The 21092-nt window shown below is 28.7% G+C and overlaps 1 protein-coding gene across 1 annotated transcript in view; it reads left to right on the plus strand.

The window, feature by feature from the left end:
- The window catches only part of LOC135931000 (inositol 1,4,5-trisphosphate receptor type 1-like), a 72701-nt gene that overhangs the window by 35367 nt on the left and 16242 nt on the right, over nt 1-21092 (plus strand). The window contains exons 25-38 of the mRNA XM_065467845.1: nt 55-214; nt 808-1197; nt 3355-3440; nt 8184-8921; nt 8988-9378; nt 10330-10542; nt 11809-11934; nt 12458-12658; nt 13300-13378; nt 13463-13623; nt 13952-14077; nt 15918-16058; nt 17109-17229; nt 17915-18090. Of these exons, the coding sequence (XP_065323917.1) occupies nt 55-214; nt 808-1197; nt 3355-3440; nt 8184-8921; nt 8988-9378; nt 10330-10542; nt 11809-11934; nt 12458-12658; nt 13300-13378; nt 13463-13623; nt 13952-14077; nt 15918-16058; nt 17109-17229; nt 17915-18090 (3109 nt within the window). The remainder of the gene's footprint in view (nt 1-54; nt 215-807; nt 1198-3354; nt 3441-8183; nt 8922-8987; nt 9379-10329; nt 10543-11808; nt 11935-12457; nt 12659-13299; nt 13379-13462; nt 13624-13951; nt 14078-15917; nt 16059-17108; nt 17230-17914; nt 18091-21092) is intronic.

Here is a 21092-nt window from a genome sequence, read left to right on the forward strand (position 1 = left end):
TCCACAATATTCTTTGATAAAATTTATTTATTTGTATAAATTATATTAATAAAGATTTTCCAAAGGCGATTTGAATAACCAAGAATCTTGTTCCTTCCTTAGAATGCTATTATTTTTTATAATGCACGATTATGCTTCCCTAGTATCGGGTGCTTTGCAATTGTTATTTCGGCATTTTAGTCAACGTCATGAATTTATAGTCGCTTTGAAACAGGTTATAATTACCATAAAAATTATTTTTCTATTAGCAATTCTATTTAAACTAAAAAAAAAATTATTTGGAACTTTATAAATGTTAATAATTTTAATCAACGTGCAAACGATATCGGTAAATGGATTCACATTTAAATGGGAATTATTTATTTTCATGTAAAATAAAAAGAAATCCGCCCAATTTTATAAATATAGACAAACCCTAGCACATATATGCGTTGGCGGAGTGACCCTGCATTCATAGTTAGCACGAATTCGCTATGAGGTATAAAATATTCTGCGAAGTTTACAAAATATACTGTATTTTTATATACTTTTCAGCTAATTCGCGTTAACCGTGAATGAAAGGTGATTATTTTCTTCAAAAGTATAATGTTAGTTATAAAAATCTTTATCTTGTCTGCGTTATCCCCCTCTCTCTTCCCCCCCCCTGCAACACATAATATCATCTTGTATGGGTTAGGATAATAATGCTTCTAAAATAATTTAACAAAAAATACGCTATTTACCTACCGCGTTGCTTATTACAAAAGTCAAAATGCTAAATCTTTATTCGCACATTTGCGCATTAACAACTAAATAATAATGTTACAGGTACAATTGCTTATAACTTCAACGGAAATCGAAAATTACAAGAAACTCAAATCCGATTTGGACGAATTACGGTTGCTAGTAGAAAAATCTGAATTATGGGTCAATAAATCACCATCGATACAGGATATTAACCAAACCGACACATTTTTATCAAATACTCTCCAAATCAACGATCCTATTTACAGGAGTGACGACATATTAGAAAAATCATCAGGCGATATACCAAATATTGATGAAACGAATCGCGAAAATAAAGTAGCGAACGGGGAGTTAAAAGTTGTAACATCGACACCTCGTAAAATGATTTCCTCTTCCCTGCTACCTAGACTACAATTAAAACATAGGATGGGTAACAATGCTTTTGATGAGGAAGAATTGAGACTTTCAGAGGTTGCCTTATAATTCGATTTTTCCTCGTCACCTTATACTTTGCAGAGACCTGCAGGCCCGGCTCTAAGCCCAGGTGCACGGGCTCGGCCATATTTTAATTTTTTTTAAATATACCGGGCCTGGCTTGAAATATTTTTTAAAGACCCGGGCGGGACCTGAATTTTTTTTCAAAAAAATACTCGGGCAGGGCTGTATATTTTAAAACCAAATATTTTAAATCGCCATTATTAGCCATAAAAATTTAAAATAAATATGATATATTTTAAAAAATCCGGGCCGGGCCGAAAAAAAATTTTGAAAAAAAATCCGGGCCCGATCTTGCTAATGGTACATCTGCAGGTCTCTGATATTTAGATACCAATCTTTTGCATTAGTTACTAATTTGATACAGATAGTTTTTAATTAATTAGAAGAAATTAATTAATTTTATATTTATTTCACATTAAAATCAAAAGCAAAATTTAATAGCATGTCAAGGTTGTTAAAAGATACTTTCCCAATAAATCTAAATACGTCATAATCGTTATTTTTAAAGTTTTTAAAATTTTTTTGTTGTAAATGGGCTAAAATAAATATTGCTAATGTTTAAATAAAATATTAGTGAAGATGTACCCTAGATTAGAAACAATTGTCATAATCGTTATTTTTGAAGTTTATTAAATTTTTTTGACGCAAATGGGTATTATAAGTTGTAAATTGTCACTTTCCTACATCTTCATGAAATTTAAATTTGACATTTTTCAGAGTTGTTAAACGCTATTTTTAAAAGTAGCGTGCTACCGCTATAGCTATTTCTCAAAAAAAGTAGCGCACTACCGCTTTCGCTATTTGTCAAAAAAAGTAGCGCGCTATTAGCTACTTTTAAGCTACTTTTTATAAAAAAAAATTTAGAAACAAATGAAACAAATTTTTTTTATTTTTTTTTTGCCTATAATGTAAATGTATAATAAATAATATATAAAAATCAACATTTATAAATATAAAAATATAGTTAGTTTAGATTATAAAAAAATAAGCAATATAATAAATATTTGATATGGAAATGAATCATTATTAATTAGAATTACTTCTGTATACTCTTTTATAAAAGTATGCTCTTCATCGTTAATATATTCAATTTCAACAAGATCACAGAGATAATTAATCTCTAATCTTCTTTCCTTCAGATCTTGTACGATTAGGGATTAATAAATACCTCCCTAATTTTTTTTTAAACATGTCAGAACTTTTAGGAGATTTGTTCTGCTTATTCCATAAAATTTGACATTTATAAAATGTCGATCTTGTCACCCTTTTAAAATCTTCATCATTTAAAGCTCCTTCAGCATCTACTGTTGCTATCAAATTTAAATTATGACAGGAGCATCTCTGATGGCTGGGTAACATTGTGGAGTTAGTTGAAGATCCTATAGAATATTGATTAGATTAACTTGTATTATAAAATAATTTAAACCTTCTTCTAAGATCTCATTAATATCATTGGCATCAACACCTATTTCCTCCTCTTCCAATACATGTTGACAATCATTCTGTATCTCATCTTCAGCATTATCCTCACCAAATATTTTATATTCATATTAAATAGGACAAATTAAATTATTCATCCAGTTTTAATAGAAATGTCTAGTAATATTTATCAAAAATGGTGTGGAAAAATCATTTCTTAGTATTCTAAATTTTGAACCTCAGGAATTATAATGTAACTAAGTAAAAATATTTTATCAAATGAATACATTGAATGAATTCCCTGTACTGTATATAAATTGATGGCAATTAATCAATAAGAAATAAATATAGTAAAAATCTAATCATCTATGAAATATTCAATAACAATATCTTATTAAATGTTAGATTAGCTCAATGCCATTACATTGTACAATAAAAATTAATGAAATAATCCACCTCTGTTTTATATTTTATTAGTTAATTTCACTAATTTTATTTATAATTTGATATAAATTATGATAATCATAATATTACTAAAATATGTGTGTATTTAGTTAATAAAAATTCTATAAATAATGTGAAATATTAAAATACTAAATATTTTATAGATTAAATAATAACCATTCCATTCTGATTAATTTACTGCCCAAAAAATCATAACTTAAAATAAATATTATAAATAAATTTGTGATATAACCTAAATGCCTTCAGGTAGTTAGACCCATTATCAGTAACCATCTTGCAAACTTTATTATGAATCCTAAAAGACTTATGGATGTCAATAATTTTATTTGCAAGTACGTCATATGTCTGGCATCCTATAATCCTTTTAAGGGCTAAGGCTACAGATCTTCTTTTTAAAGTCCTAGGGTCTAACCAATGGCCTGTGATTACCAAATAAGTTCTAAAAATATTTAATCAGATCAATTTATAAATACAAATAAGTTTTTACCTTCTGTTATGTGTCCAACTATCTGCCGTGGTACATACATAAGATATATCTGATAACTCTACTATTAGAGCATCTTTCATCACTTTGAAGTTGTCGGCTATTTTATTCATAAGTTTCTGGCGACATAAAACTGTTGTGCCAGGGGATAACGTTTTAATCATCATAGTAAATGATGGATTATCAACCAAGGACAATGGCTGAACTGTGTCAATAATAAAATCAACAATTACTTTATCAGCCAATTTTTGTGAAATATTGGCATGTTTATTATCAGTTAATTTGGTTTGGATAGTATTTGTCTTTTTGAATGAAGATTCTCCTATACCAAAATTTTTTATATGTTTCTCTATTTCCTTATAGCAATTGGCGTGAACAGTCTAATAAAATAAATAATATTATAATGTAAAAATAACAATTTACCTTTAGGTGTTTCTTCAGGTTATAGCTACTCAATTGATTTGATGATATATTTTTTTTAAATTTTAAGCACAGGAATTTGAATCCAGATTTTGTTTTAATATTTATTTAAAAAAATTTTCAAATATAGGGAATGGGAAATCGTTATTAGAGTTATTAAGTATATTTCCTTACATTGAATCTTCCATGTCCGAATCACTTTCAAGGATTTGGATATCCATGGGTGATGCCATTTTAGATTATTAACACAGATTGAAAATATAAATTAAAAATTGAAAATAAATTTAAATTTCAAAATTAAATAATAAATTATAAAAATTATAATTAATTATGATATTATATTTAAATTTTCATGTTTATACTTACATTCATTATATTTTTTTAAAGTAGCGCGCTAAAAAATTAAATAATTCAAAAAAAAGTAGCGGCTATTAGCTATAGCTACCAAAAAAGATAGCGCGCTACTTTAACAACTCTGACATTTTTACAATATATTTTAACCAATTAAAATTCTAGGGTTAGGGTTAGGGACTTTAAAAATAACGATTATAACAATTGCTTCTTATCTATACATCTTCACTGAACTTTTATTTTAACATGTACGCAATCTATATGCATAAACCTAAAAATGTATTTAGATATAGATACAGAATTTCCAAGACACATTTAAGATAATGTTTTTGTTATAATCATGTAAGGTATGTGTTAAATATGACTAAATTAAGATTAAAATTGAATATTATTTTTTTTAGTTTAAAAGGTCAGTGTAATAAAAGATACAAATAATCGGTAACGCAAAATGAAATTGTAAAGGACATATGTACTTTGTTAACATGTAAATTCGCTATTATAAAAAAATGTACATAATGACAAGATTTTTGTATATAGTTATATATAATAAAATTAGATTTAAAATCAAAGAAGAGATCTCCCGTTGCCTTCCATTAACCCTTCAATACTCGGGTGGGGTTTAATAAACCCCAATTTCAAATGCATATATCTCCAGTTATATTCATTATTTAGATTTAATATTTGGATATAAGATAGAACTAACCTTAAAACTGATAAAATAATTATTTATTTTTATTTCTTAAGTTTAAATTAAAAATGATGAGGAGTAATATAATTTGTCCCAAAATTTTCTAAAAAAAGCTAACTTTTTTTAAATTTAAAATATTAAATAAAAAAATTAACTTATATATCATATAATCATGATAATTCATAACTTGGATCTTTATTCTTCAATATAAAAAAAAAATTACACTAATACATTCAAATATAAAAAGAACATACAAATTTACTCTGGTGGGGTCTCACAAACCCCAATCAGTCACAAAATGCTTATTTCTTAAAAACTACTCAACCGAAATGTATGAAATTTGGAATATAGATTCTAAGATATATTTAATGAAGCTACTGAAAAATCCAGATAATAATATTTAACTGTTTATATGCAATATCATTTCTAGCATGCCTGGGGTTTCATATACCCCACCGGAGTATTGAAGGGTTAAATTAAAATGGTGGTAGCGTCGTTCCAAAGAGCCAGATATATGATTATTTTTTTAACACCGTCCAAATATACTATCAGATTTATAAAAAATATACCATAGATACATCAAACAAATTACGTTCACGTTGATTATGACGATATTGAAGACATGCAAGAGGTTTACGACTCAATAAATGGTCAACAAGCCGAAGATGATGAAGGAAACAAATTTATTATAAATGCTAAAAGATATGAAAAATTTTAATCATTATAGAACAATTATTGTAAATTATATAAATTAAATAAAGGTAACAATAAAATATTTTATAAATTTATCATGACAAAATCGTTATCAAATGTAAAAAGTAATGTAGAATATCCTACATTCAACAACAATATAGATACATACATTAAAAAGTTTGAAAATTTATTAAAGGACACGCAGGTTCCCGAGGCAGAAAAGGCTAATGCGTTCATTCAAAGATTACTAGAAGAAGACTATTTGGACCTGGAATCCATTTGCGTTCCATCTGATTACAACGATTATTAAAATCAAAGAAGAGATCTCCCGTTTCCTTTCATTAAATTAAAATGGTGGCAGCGGTGGGATTCGAACCCACGCCTCCGAGGATTTAATGTTGGCGGAGAGCTTATTAATTCTTTTATATCATCGAAACTCTTTTGATGTGTTTCTTCCCATATCCATTTATCTTTGTTGACTATTTTGTACAAGGAATCTGCTTTGTCTGCGAAGTTATGTAAAAATTTTCGGTAATAACTGCCCATGCCCAGAAATGTTGCTAATTCCTCTTTGTTTGTTGGTGTAGGCATGTTTGTAATTGCTTTGATTTTGTCTCCGTTTGCATGAATACCTTTATCATCTATATCATGTCCTAAAAAACGTATTTCTTTTTTGAAAAATGTACTTTTGTCGAAATTTGGTATAGCCCATATTTGGAAATTTGGTCAAAAACTTTTTTTAAATTGTTTAAATGATCTTGATCGTTATCACCCGTGATTAATAAATCATCAATGTAGAAAATAACATTTTTCATATCACCAAATATTTTGTCCATTCATTGATTGTTGAAAAATTGCCGATGAAGTTTTTAATCTGAATGGTAGTCTTGTAAATCTGTAATATCCTTTGTGTGTCGATATAGTAAGTAAATCACGCGATGTTTTGTGTATAGGGATCTGAAGGAACGCTTGCATGAAGTCTATTTTTGAAAACTTCTTCCTTTTAGATAATTTTGCAATCAAGTCGTTGATATGTGGTATAGGTTATTTAAAATCTTCCAATGCTGGATTTATCGTATTTTTAATCTGCACAGAGTCTTAGCGAACCATCTTTTTTGAAAACTGGTGTGAGTGGACTTGCCCATCGCACATCATCCACCGGTTCTATTATTTTATCGTCGAAGTTGATGCTGCTTCACCTTCTATTTTTATATTATCCATTTTAATATTTATATTTTCATAATCATCCCCATCATTTATCTCTCTCCCAATTCTTAATATGTCTGTAATAGTTATATTTTCTAATTTCGATATCTGCTCCCGATTTTTTTTATTACTTGACGATATTTTTATCTTCTCAATTATTCTCTCTTGATCCTTAAAATTGCATTTATTATTCAACTTACATAGTCTAGTTACCCATTTACCGAATGTTTCCCCTTTATTTTGAACGGCTGCGTTAAATTCCGTTTTGTACGTGTCTATTGGTTTATCGGGATGTATTAGCCTGTATTTTTCCAGTAAAGTTTTCAAATCGTTGTAATCAGATGGAAAGCAAACTGATTCCAGGTTCAAATAGTCTTCTTCTGGTAATCTTTGAATGAATGCATTATCCTATTCTGCCTCGGGAACCTGCGTGTCCTTTAATAAATTTTCAAACTTTTTAATGTATGTATCTATATTGTTGTTGAAATATAGGATATTCTACATTACTTTTTACATTTGATAAATTTTGACATGATAAATTTATAAAATATTTTATTGTTACCTTTATTTAATTTATATAATTTACAATAATTGTTCTATAATGATTAAAATTTTTCATATCTTTTAGCATTTATAATAAATTTGTTTCCTTCATCATCTTCGGCTTGTTGACCATTTATTGAGTCGTAAACCTCTTGCATGTCTTCAATATCGTCATAATAAGCGACGTGAACGTAATTTGTTTGATGTATGTATGGTATATTTTTTTATAAATCTGAATTTGGACGGTGTTAAAAAAATAATCATATATCTGGCTCTATGGAACGACGCTGCCACCATTAAATTTCTATAATCCAGAATTACCAATAGGCATAGCAAAAGCGGAAATAAATTATACGAACATCGAAAGAGAAGCATTAGCAATAATATATGCAAAAAAAATTTCAGGAATACTTAATAGGCACCAACTTTAAAATCTACACCGATCACAAACCACTCATATATTATTTACTAAGGGATTAAAAGATAACAATACGATATCAATGAGACTTCATAAATGGAACTTAGCAATGGGAGCTCATGATTTTACAATAATTCACAGACCGGGAAAATACAATATAGTACCAGATTGCTTATCTAGATTACCACAAATTAACTCCGAAGACACTTACAAAATATAGAAAATGAGGATGTAAATAAAAATTTATGGGATATACCACTAAACTTCAAAAGAATATCGAAAGAAACAAATAATGATAAGGAATTAATGGAAATAATAAATAACATCAGGAATGGAAAATACATAAAGAATAAAACATACAAAAATATGGAAGTAGAAATAAGTTTGATAAAAGATTGTCTTTTTAAAGAGAGCCGAATCATCATACCACACAAAATGAGAAAAGAGATATTAGAGGAACTTTATAAAGGACATTTAGGAGCTGGCAAAACCAAATTGTTAGCAAGAGATTATGTATGGTGGCCTGAAATCAATACCGAAATTGATCAAGAAATAAAAAATTGTGAAACATGCAACAAATGGGCCAATAATCCACACAACATACAAAATCCATGGCAAACAGCTACGAAATATTTCGAAAGAATACACATAGATATAGCTCAATTTGAAGACAATAATTACATGGTAATCGTCGATGCTTATAGAAAATTTCCCATAATCAAGAGAATAAAAAATATAACAACAGAATTGACAGTAATAGAATTAATGAAAATAATTAGCTTATTTGGAATACCACACATAATCGTAACCGATAATGGAACGAACTTCACAAGTTATTTGTTTAAAAAATTCTGTGAAGATCATGGTATCAAGCACATACTTGCAGCTCCACATCATCAACAATCAAATGGACAATGTGAAAGAATGATAAGATCAATGAAAATGAACATGATAAGGAACATGAAAACCAACAAAAAAATAGATTTAGACATAGCTTTGGAAAAATTTTTGTTTAATTATTGAAACACACCTAACGCTACAACCAATATAACTCCGAACAAATTAATGTTTTCAAGAGATATTAGAACAAAATGGGACTTAGTTAAACTAAACATAGACATAAACAACGAAATTAATCGCAAAATATCAACAAATAGAACTATAGAAAAAGGAGATAAAATTTGGTACAAAACGTTTAAGAAAAACATTTGGGACAAAGGAATAATAACACATAAAGGAAATTTATCATACAAAATAGACAACGGAAATAAAATCATCAGAAGACATTTAGATCAAATAAAGAAAAGATCAACATATATACTCGAAAAAGACGACTCGCCATATAAAACACCAAATTTTAGAGGGGGAAGAATTGGAGATAGAGAACAAAATGAAAATCAAGTTCAAGATAAAATACAAAATGAGTTTCAAGTTCAAAATCAGATCAAGGTCAAGTTCAAGCCCGAAGTCAAGATCAAGAGCGAAAATATTTTTTGAGACCTAAAAAGATTTATAATTATAAATAAAGTTTTTTTTAAAGGTAAACCATTAGACGAAATAAAAACACGATAGATCGAAGGAAATAACAAGCCAATATAAAGGATTTGACAACAAAAGCACAAAATTGGTTATCTAGGAAATGGATCGATCTTAACGATGTACTCTCGATGATAGGAAAGAACACTCGAGCTTTCGGAGGGAGAAATTTAAAAAGAAGGGGAAATGTTAAATATGACCAAATTAAGATTAAAATTGAATATTATTTTTTTTAGTGTAAAAGGTCAGTGTAATAAAAGATAAAAAAAATCGGTAACGCAAAATGAAATTGTAAAGGACATATGTACTTTGACAACATGTAAATTCGCTATTATAAAAAAATGTACATAATGACAAGATTTTTGTATATAGAGATATATATAATAAAATTAGATTTAAAATCAAAGAAGAGATCCCTTCCATTAAATTAAAAGTATGCATAATGTAAAAATTGAAGGTTTTTTGTCAAAATATAAATTTTCCCATCACCGTTTATCCGTAAATCTTTCCACCGGTGCCCTGAAAGGTACTGTAGTATTATACTTTACTAATAATACCTGTATATTTACCTCACTTTATGTCTGTTAAAATTTAGTTAGAGCCATATCCTGTTGGGGGTTTTTAGAAAATATAATATCTATTCTTTCGAGTTTTTATCTCTCTCTTTTAGTAATATTTATAAATTTTGAAAGTTGTTTACTTTGATTCCTTACCAATTTGAAATGGGATTTATTCCCCAAAATATTTTAAATGTGCTATCGTGAAGGACAAGTATGTAGGACTAGTTCAAGTCGGGCGCTATTTTTCTCTGAGAGATATCTGTTTCATGACTTCCATGATGCTATAAAATTAAATAGAATTTCAATTTTTTTTTTTTCAAAGAGGCGATTTTCTTTGGTCGAGAAAACTTTCTCTGACACTCATCATACTTGTAATGGAAACTATGAAACTGTTAAAGAAATTTTGAAAAGATTCTCCGATATTTGTGTCAAAAGATCGAATGGAATTATACCTCAAAAAGGGGAACAAAGACTTTTGAGAAATTTAGCTGTTCACAATGTTGTATTGGAACTGTTACAAATTCCGTATGATAAGGTTTAATTATTTTATTATTGTTATTATTATAACAACTCTGACTACTAAGCGGTTTATAATGAGTACTTAAATAAATAAAACTTTTACGATGCTGTTACTCTTTTTATTTTCTTTTATTTTAAAAGAAAATAATAACTTGATCTTTCTTGTAAAAGTAACGCCGTTGTTTTTTTGCCCTTATTTTATAGTATTATTTATAAATCGTTTTGATTTATTCTATAATTACATTTATTTTGACATGGATATAATGGGCAAATCTTTTAGGTAGGACTATCATTCAAAGTATATATTGATTCTTGTAAACAATGTTGTTACCTTTGTTTAAATTTGATTCAATAATTTCCTTTTCGGATCTTTCCTCATCCCTTAATCTTTGATGAAAATTGATTGGTTCAATTGTTTGACTATCAAATAAAGAGGTTTTGATCTTGGTCATTACTTTAAAATTAGGTATGACATTTTTTATTTCTACTCTTGAAAATAATTGATCTTCAAGTTTTTTTAATAGAATTTTTTAACTGAACAGTTTGTATATTTATCTCTTCATATTTGTCATTCTTAATTTTTAGAATTTTATATTTATAAAATGCTGGAAATTTTATTAGTTGAATCTCGTTTATTAGATATAATCCTATTTAAGCAAGCGCGGAATTTTTGATTGCTGCAATAGATAAACTTAAGAATGAATTCAAATATAAAGAGACCAATATGCAAACTGTTTTGTTAAGAAATACTATTAATAAAACTAGAGGATCAACCATTTTCAGAAGTAAAAATAAAAATGTCATAGACACATCAAATTTTAATGTATTGACCAAGGTAAAAAACATTCTAACATCAAGACCTCTTATGGTCAAATAGTTGAAACAATCAATTTTCATCAAAGATTAAGGGATGAAGAAAATCTGAAAAGGAAAATCTGGAATCAAATTTAAACAACAGAAACACATGTTTACAGGAATAAATATATACCTTGAATGATAATCCTATCGTAGAAGATTTGGCTAGTATATCCATACAAAAAAAATTATTAGAGAAATTAAAATTATACAAATCAACAACTCGGATGTATTAGATTTATCAATTGCTCAAATTACTTTTCAAAGAAAAAAAGGTCAGACTCTAGTCACCTGCGTTACAAAATTCTAAGCAAGAAGCAAAATGATTACAAGATAATATATTAAACATGCAGTCAAAGAATCACGAATTAGTGATTAGCTCGAATGCCATTATTAACACTCTTTTTTTTTTAATCATTCATTTTAGAAAAATGATAAGCAAATGATAGATATTATACACGAGGCTCATAAATTCTTGCAAAATTTTTGCCTGGCAAACAAGACTAATCAATCGATTCTCCACAAACATATAGATTTATTCATGACACCAGGCGTAAACCCGAAATATTTTTTTTTTACAAATAGATTACTGTCGTATAAATCTTTTCTAGATTAAATTGTAGGATTGGTATAATCGTTTTTACATAAATTACCCTGGATATACTGGCATCTTATAAATGTCAATCATTTATTAAATAACTTGATTTTGCCCATGATTGTAAGATTATGCATAAATTTGTCATAAAATAAGGACACGATTGTTTAAAATTCATATGGTACACGACGTGAGAATACGATTCTGAAATAAAGTCTTTTAAATATGAAAAAAAATGATTGACATATTAAAGATGCCAGGATATCCTACGACATATATACTAATATTAGGTATTACTAGAACAGCGACCTTCGGATGTTTTTAAAATTAACCCCCCCCCCCTCCCACTGTTATAAAACGATTAAACTTTCAATCGAACCTTATCAGATTCGGGTTCAGGATTGTTGGTCTCTAATCAGAAATTTAACATAGTAGTGAGCTTATATTAAAATTTTTAATTTTTTTTATAATATATACAAAGGTATTAGAAGCTCAAACTATGAGGAGTATATTTAAGGATAACATAGTTCTGTGTAACGAAATAACCGATACTTTAGTTGAACACTTTATAAACAACATACAGACCCAGGGAAGAATCCCGGATTATTTAAAATTTTTGGAATGTATAGTTAAAGCGGAAGGTCAATACATTAGGAAATGCCAGGATATAGTAACCACCGAGGTATAAAATACGAAATTTTAAAAATTATCTCTAAAAATGGGTAAAGTTTAAAGCGGTGACTTTGCCACTCTTAATTTTTGTTCTTATTTTGGAAGAGAATTTTTAAATAAAAGTTGTATATAGAAAAAAAATTCTTAGAAAGTTCTTTTTTTTAGTGCATCCTAAGTGTTCTTAATTTTTTTTTAAATTAAGAAATAATTCTGAATATCTTTCTTTTTTTTTTGATTCTAAAAGAAAATGTTATTCTTTAAAAGAATAACTCGACTGAAAATAAGATACAGTTAAGGTGATATACATTAATACAATTAACCTTCAAAATTCCCGTATCCAATAAATTTTATATTATTATCGCCTAAAGCATTCTACCAATTTATTACACTTTTTCTTAGGTATACTTATTTCTATAACGGTAGCTTTTGCAAATAGCAAAATTGTTTCTCGCACAATCTTTCAAATTATCATAATTAATTTAGATGATAAATTAAACACTCGCCCCCCTCCCCTTTTTAGGTCTTATCCCTCCCTGTCAAAATTTCTAGAAAAAAATGTTAGCCCGTTGAAGATTTTAGTACAATTTTTAATTTTCTTACTCTAAAAAAAATTCATTTACATTTATATTATTTATTCTTAAAAAATGAAAGTTAGAAAATGTGGGAGAAGATGTTCTCGTTTTTTATAACGACGATCAGTCATTTAAAACCCTGGTTAGCATGATGAAACGTTACAGCGCTTCCTCGCAAGTGGAGCTAGGGGAAACGAATGATCTCCATTGGAATCAAGCAAAAAAATGTATAACTACACCAGTTGACAAAAGCTTAGAACCTTTGGTTTATCATATATCGCTGGTGCATCTACTGGCCATTTGTACGGAAGGTAAGAATGCCTTCACTGAAATCAAATGTCACTCGCTTCTCACCTTAGACGATATCATAAAAATCGTACTTCATCCAGATTGCCTTATAGAGGTGTTAGCTAGCTTTATCGCATAATTTTACAGCAATTTAATTAGCTAATTAGTTATGTTCAATATATATTTTATAATTGAAAAGGGGTAGGGGATAATTATTATTTTACTTTTTTGATAGGAGGGGTAGAGGATGGCAGGGGGTAATGCCATCATTGGCTTAAGGGTGTGTAGAAGTGCTTGATTTATGAAAATAGTCTTTGATTGACATAACCTTCAAAAATAATTTCAATGAAAAGTCCATTATTACTCATTATAATTTGTTTATAAATAGCAAATATTAATACATTTTAATTTAAAAAACAATAATATATATTAAAAAAAATAAGGTGAAAGACGCTTACGTTAATTTTTTGACGCAATGCTATATTGATACCGAAATCGAAATGAAAGAAATTTATAGCAGTAATCACATATGGATACTATTTGAAAATTTCTTAGAAGATATTGATAAGGTTTAGTTTCTAATGATATTTTTTATTAATATACGTCAATATTTTCATCAATATTATATTTATCTTATATCAAAATAAATTATAACAAAGGAGTTGGGTTTTCGATCAAAAATTTTCCCTCACTAATCCATAGTGATTGACTGATGTCTTACATGAATATCATATAATATTGTCATAAGATATTAATATAAGCGTACGCAGCGGGCAGGGGGGGGGCAAATCCCCCCCCTCTCCTTAAAGCCAAAAAATGCAGATGCCGGATATATTTTTCAAAAATATTATTGTTTATATTCATTTATATTTCATTATATTTATTCATATCTCGTTCTTTTTAAATTTTTATATTATTACCTTTTTCATTTAATAATTTATTTTATCAATTAATTAAATTTTCAAATTTTCCTTGGCGTAATATTTATCTATTATTTTTAAATTTCCCGGTATTATATTTTTTCACCATTTTCAAATTTCTAGTCATGGATATTAGACTTTTTTTTAAAAAACACTGAAGATAGTGAAAATCATACCAAAAAGCAAAAAGGTATAGTATAATAATTTAATAAAATTTTAATTTTAAAATATTTTTATTGTTGAATCAAAAGCAGAGCTATACGAGTTCAATATTTGTCTCCCTCGACTTGCAGCAAGGCAAGCTTATCGTCCAAATATTAATATAGGGTCAATAGAAGAATATTATAAAAGCAATGTCTTTATACCTCTTTTGGATACATTTATAACCCAAGTAAATGGACGGTTTTTAATTCATCAAGCTGCACTTACCAATCTGCAGATATTACTTCCGCAAAAGCTATCTGAACCTTTTTCAGATGGTGATAGAAAAAAAATAAAATATTTGGCAGATTTTTATCATGAAGACGTTTATGTATCTCATGATGCTTTATTAGCTGAATGCCAACTATGATATAAAATATTAACTATGGTTGATATAGTCCCAAAAAATGCTATGGATGCTTTGCATCGAAATTATTATATATATTAGCTACTCTTCCCATTAGTACTGCAACTAATGAGAGAACATTATTTTCTTTAAGAATTAAAAACGTACCTAAGAAGTACAACTTCTGAAAGTAGATTTAATGGTTTGGCCCTTTTGAATATTCATAGGTATTTGACGCCAAGCACGGATGAAATAATTGAAAAATTAGCTCAATCCCAACGAAGATTGGATTTTACATTATAAAAATAAAATGTTTCTATAATATTTTTTGTGCAATCATTTTTTAATGTCTCATATATTTTTCTTTTACATAAAAAATATAATTATTCATATTTCCAACATTTAAATTTTTTATACTTTATATATAAATTTTAAAGGCTCAAAAAAATTTAAATTTCTATTATGGATTATTTATTTTATAGTCATTCATATCCTGGTTATATCCACTTAATATTTTATAATTCAGATTTATTTAAAGTATTTATATGCCGCCGGTTATATCCGTTTAATATTTTTTAATTCAAATTTATTTTTATATACCAGTTTATATATTTAATTTTTTATAATTCATATTAATTTAAATTTGTATATTAGAAATAGTTATTAGTCTTAATAAATTTATGTTTGATATTTTTAAATAACAATAATTTTATTTTAAAAAATTTTAATTATCCCCCCTCCCACACCAAATTCCTGCGTACGCGCTATATAATTACATTTATAATCCACTAATCTAATTTTAAGCATTATTTGATTGACATTGTATATTATATTAGTTATATATATGATATAAAAATTACAACAAATTATATATTCTTATTTATTTATTTTTCATTAGTTATTAAATTATATTTTTTTAAATTTTGTTTTATTACTACATAGGTTATATCGAAAGACCTACTTAGAAGCTTGAAATACGATTCCAACCAAATTTTATTAGAAAATTATGTATGCACTACGATGATGAATGCCATAATCTCTTTTTTCATTTCCCCTTTTTCGGAACAAAGTGTTACCGTTAAAGTTTATCCATATATCCAATTTTTTTTTTATAATTATAATATTTTATTTTATTTTTAAAAAACTAACATCATTATAATAATATTTGAACAAACTTTTATTCTCTTTTTTTGCTTTTTTTTTTGTTTTTTTAAATAAAGCAAGATTATTTAATGTCACGACTTTGCAAGCCTTTTAACTAACATTTTCGTTTGTATTAATCCGCTTTTGCCATTTTATGAAATTTTGGAGTTTGCGAAATTTTTTATATTAATTGTTTATTTATTTTTTTTAAGTTTTAAAACGTTTTAACCCGCTTTTGGCGCTTTAATTTTAGATATTTGTCTGGGTATCTCTTAAAAGTGTAGTATATTTTTAAAGGAAAAAAAAACAACTAATGTTTTTAACAAAAAATAATGATACTAACTTCAGAAACATTTGGATGCTTGTAAAGGTTACGGAAGTAATAGAAAAATAAGAAAGAGTAAATCCCGCACTTCTTTGCTTGATGGTCTTAGCTCGCCTTTCATATTTGTCGAGGATACGAATGATAATACGAGTGATAATGTTATGAGTGAACAAAATTCAAATACTCTGTATTTCAGTTATCTCATGCCTCCGCCTTTGTATGTTAAACGTTCCCATAGAGCATCTATGTTTAATGAAGTTTTTTTTCTTCTTCTTTTCCTTCTTTTCTTAGATATATTTATATATAATGTTATGTTTACATATGTTTACTAATATAGTTATAAGTTTATACTTGTGTGATGTGATGCATTCTTCTTATTTAATGTAACTTAACATGTAATTCCAATGTAAATGTTGTGATAAATTTTTAAAAAAATCGTGTTTAGTATGTTACTTGGAGTTTTTATTTATATTTAACATTAGTTAATTCATGAATGTTCTTTATCTTTCGTAAATTAAGCGTAAAGGTGTCGCTAGCGCCCTAACAATAAGATTTAATGCTCAAAACCTTATAATGTATTATAAATATATTCCATAAACCATTTTTGAAATTAAAAAAAAATGTCCACATAATTTATTATATACCTAATTTTATTGATTAATTAGTGCAAGCAACCATTATATATAAGAATATTGGAAGCCGCTTGCAAACTATCCCAATCCACTAAAATATCAGGAGGGCACAAATATCATGTGGAAAATTGCATCCGCGCGTTATGCGATACAGGTGTTCATATTTTTGACAAGCTGTGTATATTAAGAATTTAAACCTTTTGCATAAACGTTTAATTGTATTAGAGCTGTGCTGATCTCGATCTCAAACTGATATTTGACCAAAATTAATTTGGCAACCCCTTACCGGTTATCTGATCAATTTTGGATCGGATGAGTTAAAATTTTAAGATAATTTGTGTGTAGGGCACAAGTTTAATTATTTGAATTCTTTGAAGAGAAATATTATATAATCAGAAAAAGTGTCATTATACCAATATAACTTTTATGCATATAAGGGCATGATATCTGTAAGGTTTAGAGAGTTCGCTTAGAATTATATATATCTAGATGCGCGAATTGTTTCATTGGCTGCTGTCAGATCTGGAAACGAAACGTATCGCGAATATATTGTCGATAAAGCGCCCAAATGAATTATCACGATAATACCTTTGTAAATATTTTCCCTGTTCGCCCTAAAGTTTCCGCCAAAATACATTCGCTTCAATTCAATGCTTTCGTACAAATGCGTTCCCTCTAATGTTTTTTTTTAAAATAATTCACCGAATTATCTTTGCGGAAAGCGACATTTACCATTTTGCGGAATAACATGATAAAAACTATTATATGCCAATATAATTTTTTTTAAATTCTAAAACACAACACAATAAATAATCAAATTTCTTTAAAAATTTTGTTAGCAAGGAACAGGAACATCGCCATACCCGTCGATCTTGAAACCGAAATAGAACAATTATTTTCGCAAGCTCAAACGCTGATCAAACACTCTAAGTTGTGGTTGTCTGTTGGGAAAGCTAAATTAGAATCCAGCAATAACACGGACAAGGAGTACAAAGTCATTGTTCAATGTTTTCAAGTTAGCAAAAAAAATTGCTCGATGTTTTTCTTTCTCATAATAAAAAACTGAACAACGCTTAGACATTTTTTTTCCCTTAATTGTATAGAATTTATTAATAAAAGTATTTGAATACTAATAATTTTTACTGATTTTCTCATAATTTTTTTTCCCCAATCTAAAACGATTTTGTTTAGTATAAAAGTTTGATTTTATTTTAATCTTTGTTTTGAATTTAATAAATCGCTCAGAATTTTATTTTAAATGGGGTTCTTTTTTCTTTTTATATGCTTTAAATATTTATTTATTCACATTATTTTTTGATAGGAAAATTTGTAGGGAGGCCAGGCGTGTTTTAAATATTTATAATAATAATTCAATATGGGTATAATAGAAGTTAATTAATATTCTAGGTCCTGGGTCTAGAATATTGAGGGGGGGGGGAAGTGGCATGTCGTTTTTAAATAATTGTATATAATAGTTGAACATGGGTATCAAATGAAGGCTAATGATATTTTGATAGCATTATTTTTTTTTTTTTTTTTTTTTTTTTTCTCTTTAGCTTTCACCTTTTCTGGTGGTAAGCTCCTTCAACATCTCTCTCCACTTTATGTTATTCGTACAATCTCTTTTATCTATTTTATACTTCTTTATATTGGCTCTAACTTTATGGCCCCATTGAAGTTTTGGCCTTCCTCTTTTACGTTTGCCCATCACTTCCAATCTTTCAACTTTATTTCCTATGTAGTTCATAGGCCTTCTCATTGTGTGCCCATACCACCTAAGTCTGTTTACCATTAACTTAGTCTTAATGGGCACTACCTTTAAACTATTTAGTATTCTTGTACTGCGCACCTTAACCTTTCTTGTTACCCCAGCAATCATCCTCAGCATTCTCATCTCCATAGTTTGTAGACTTCTCTCGTCTGATTCTTTGGTTGGCCATGTTTCCGAACTATATAGAATAGTTGGTTGTACTATGGAACTGTAAATTTTTCCCTTTAATTTGTGTGGGATTCTTTTGTCAAATAGCACTCCAGATAAAGATCTACACTTTAACCACCCTTGATTAATCTTATTCTTTATCTCTTTTTCTATTGTGCCGTTTGTTTGTATAGTGGAGCCCAAATATTTGCAGCTTTCAATTGCGGATATCTGCCAATCATTTATATCAATACTCTCCGTTTCATCTCCTCCTATCACCATATACTCCGTCTTTTCTCTATTTACTTTTAATCCGTGCGTTTCTAGGATATTTATCCAATTCACTAACCTTTCTTTCATTTCATCCTTGGATTCGGCAAGTATCACAATATCATCTGCAAATATCATATTCCACGGGACTGTTTGAGGTATAGACTGTGCTAATACATCTATTACTGTAATGAAGAGAAGTGGGCTGAGAGCCGACCCTTGATGAACTCCTTCGGCTATTGTGAAGCCTGCTGAAGTACCTGTTGTGCTACGGACCATTGTTGTATGTCCCATATACATATCCTCTATTATTCTTATATATTTTTCGGGAACTTTTTTGTGGCGTAGCGCCCACCAGATAAGTTTTCTTGGGATTCTATCGAAGGCCTTTTCTAGATCGAGAAAGACCATGTGTAGCTTTTTGTTCTTTTCCCTGTATTTTTCACTCATTTGCCTAATTGCATGGATAGCATCGGTTGTTGATCTTCCAGGCATAAAGCCAAACTGTGTCTCTCCTATTTCGATTATATCTCTTAATCTTTTTTCTATTATTTTTTCGTATAGTTTTAGACAGTGTGACATTAGTTTTATGCCCCTGTAATTTTGACAATTGTGTGGATCCCCTTTATTTTTGAAGATAGGAACTAGATAGCTCTGCCTCCATTTTTGGGGGACCTCTTCATTTCCAAGTATTTTATTGTACAGATTTGTGAGGAGATGTATTCCATCATCTCCTAGTGCTTTAAGGCTTTCTATTGGAATATCGTCTGGACCCCTAGCTTTGTTGTTTTTCATATGCTTGAGGCATGTGATTATTTCTTGTTCCGTTATAGGTTGTACAAGGTTTTGACAAGGGGAGTGTTCATCGAGATGCAATATGTGGGAATTAAAGTTGAGAAGCTCCTGAAAATATTCTTTCCATCTATTCATTATTTCTTTTTCCTTTATTATCAATTTCCCATCTTTATTTTTGATTACTTTCGGAGCTCCGTTTATATCCCTAGAGTTCTTTTCTCGCTGTTTGGCTAATCTGTATATTTTATTTTGCCCTTCTTTGGTATGTAGATCTTCGTACATGTCATCGTATGCCATAGATTTGGCCCTAGCCACCGCCTTTGTAGCTAATCTCTTGGATTTTTTGTATCTTGACTTGTCATCTGCATTTTTGGATTTGTACCATATTTTATAAAGGGCTTTTTTCTCCTGTATAGTGGTTTGTACCTCTTGATTCCACCACCATAGTTCTTTGTGTGATTTGTTGCCTCCTCTTGTCAAGCCTAGCGTCGATTTTGCAGTGTCTATTAATCTGGATGAAAGGTCTGTCCAGATTTTTTCACTGACTTGTGAGCAATTTATTGTTTCAATGTTTGCATTGATTGCAAAGGCATCTGTCATTGTTTTTAATTTGCCCCATTTGATGCATGGTTCCAGTTTTATCTTATTTTGAGTGGATTTATTTGAGATTTGTAAATCCATGATTAGTAGCTTGTGTTGAGCGGCGATATCTTCTCCTGGGATGACTTTGCAGTCTATTACATCTTTTAATCTTCTGCGAGAGATTAGCATGTAATCTATCTGTGTTTTCCTAGTACCACTTTCATATGTTATTAAATGACTGTCTTTTTTCCTATAGTAGGTGTTGGTTAAGGCAAGGTCGAAGGCTTGCGCAAATTTCAGTACGTGCTCTCCTTCATCATTTCTTTCTCCATATCCAAAACCACCATGATGCCTTTTGTAGCTATCTCTTGCTTTCCCCACATGCGCATTTAAGTCACCACCAATTATGACTAGGTCATCCTTAGGGATTTCCATTACGGCTTCATCAAGGA

Source organism: Gordionus sp. m RMFG-2023, chromosome 1 (genome assembly GCF_954871325.1).
Source record: "Gordionus sp. m RMFG-2023 chromosome 1, tfGorSpeb1-WG-v2, whole genome shotgun sequence".
Classification (NCBI taxonomy): domain Eukaryota; kingdom Metazoa; phylum Nematomorpha; class Gordioida; order Chordodea; family Parachordodidae; genus Gordionus; species Gordionus sp. m RMFG-2023.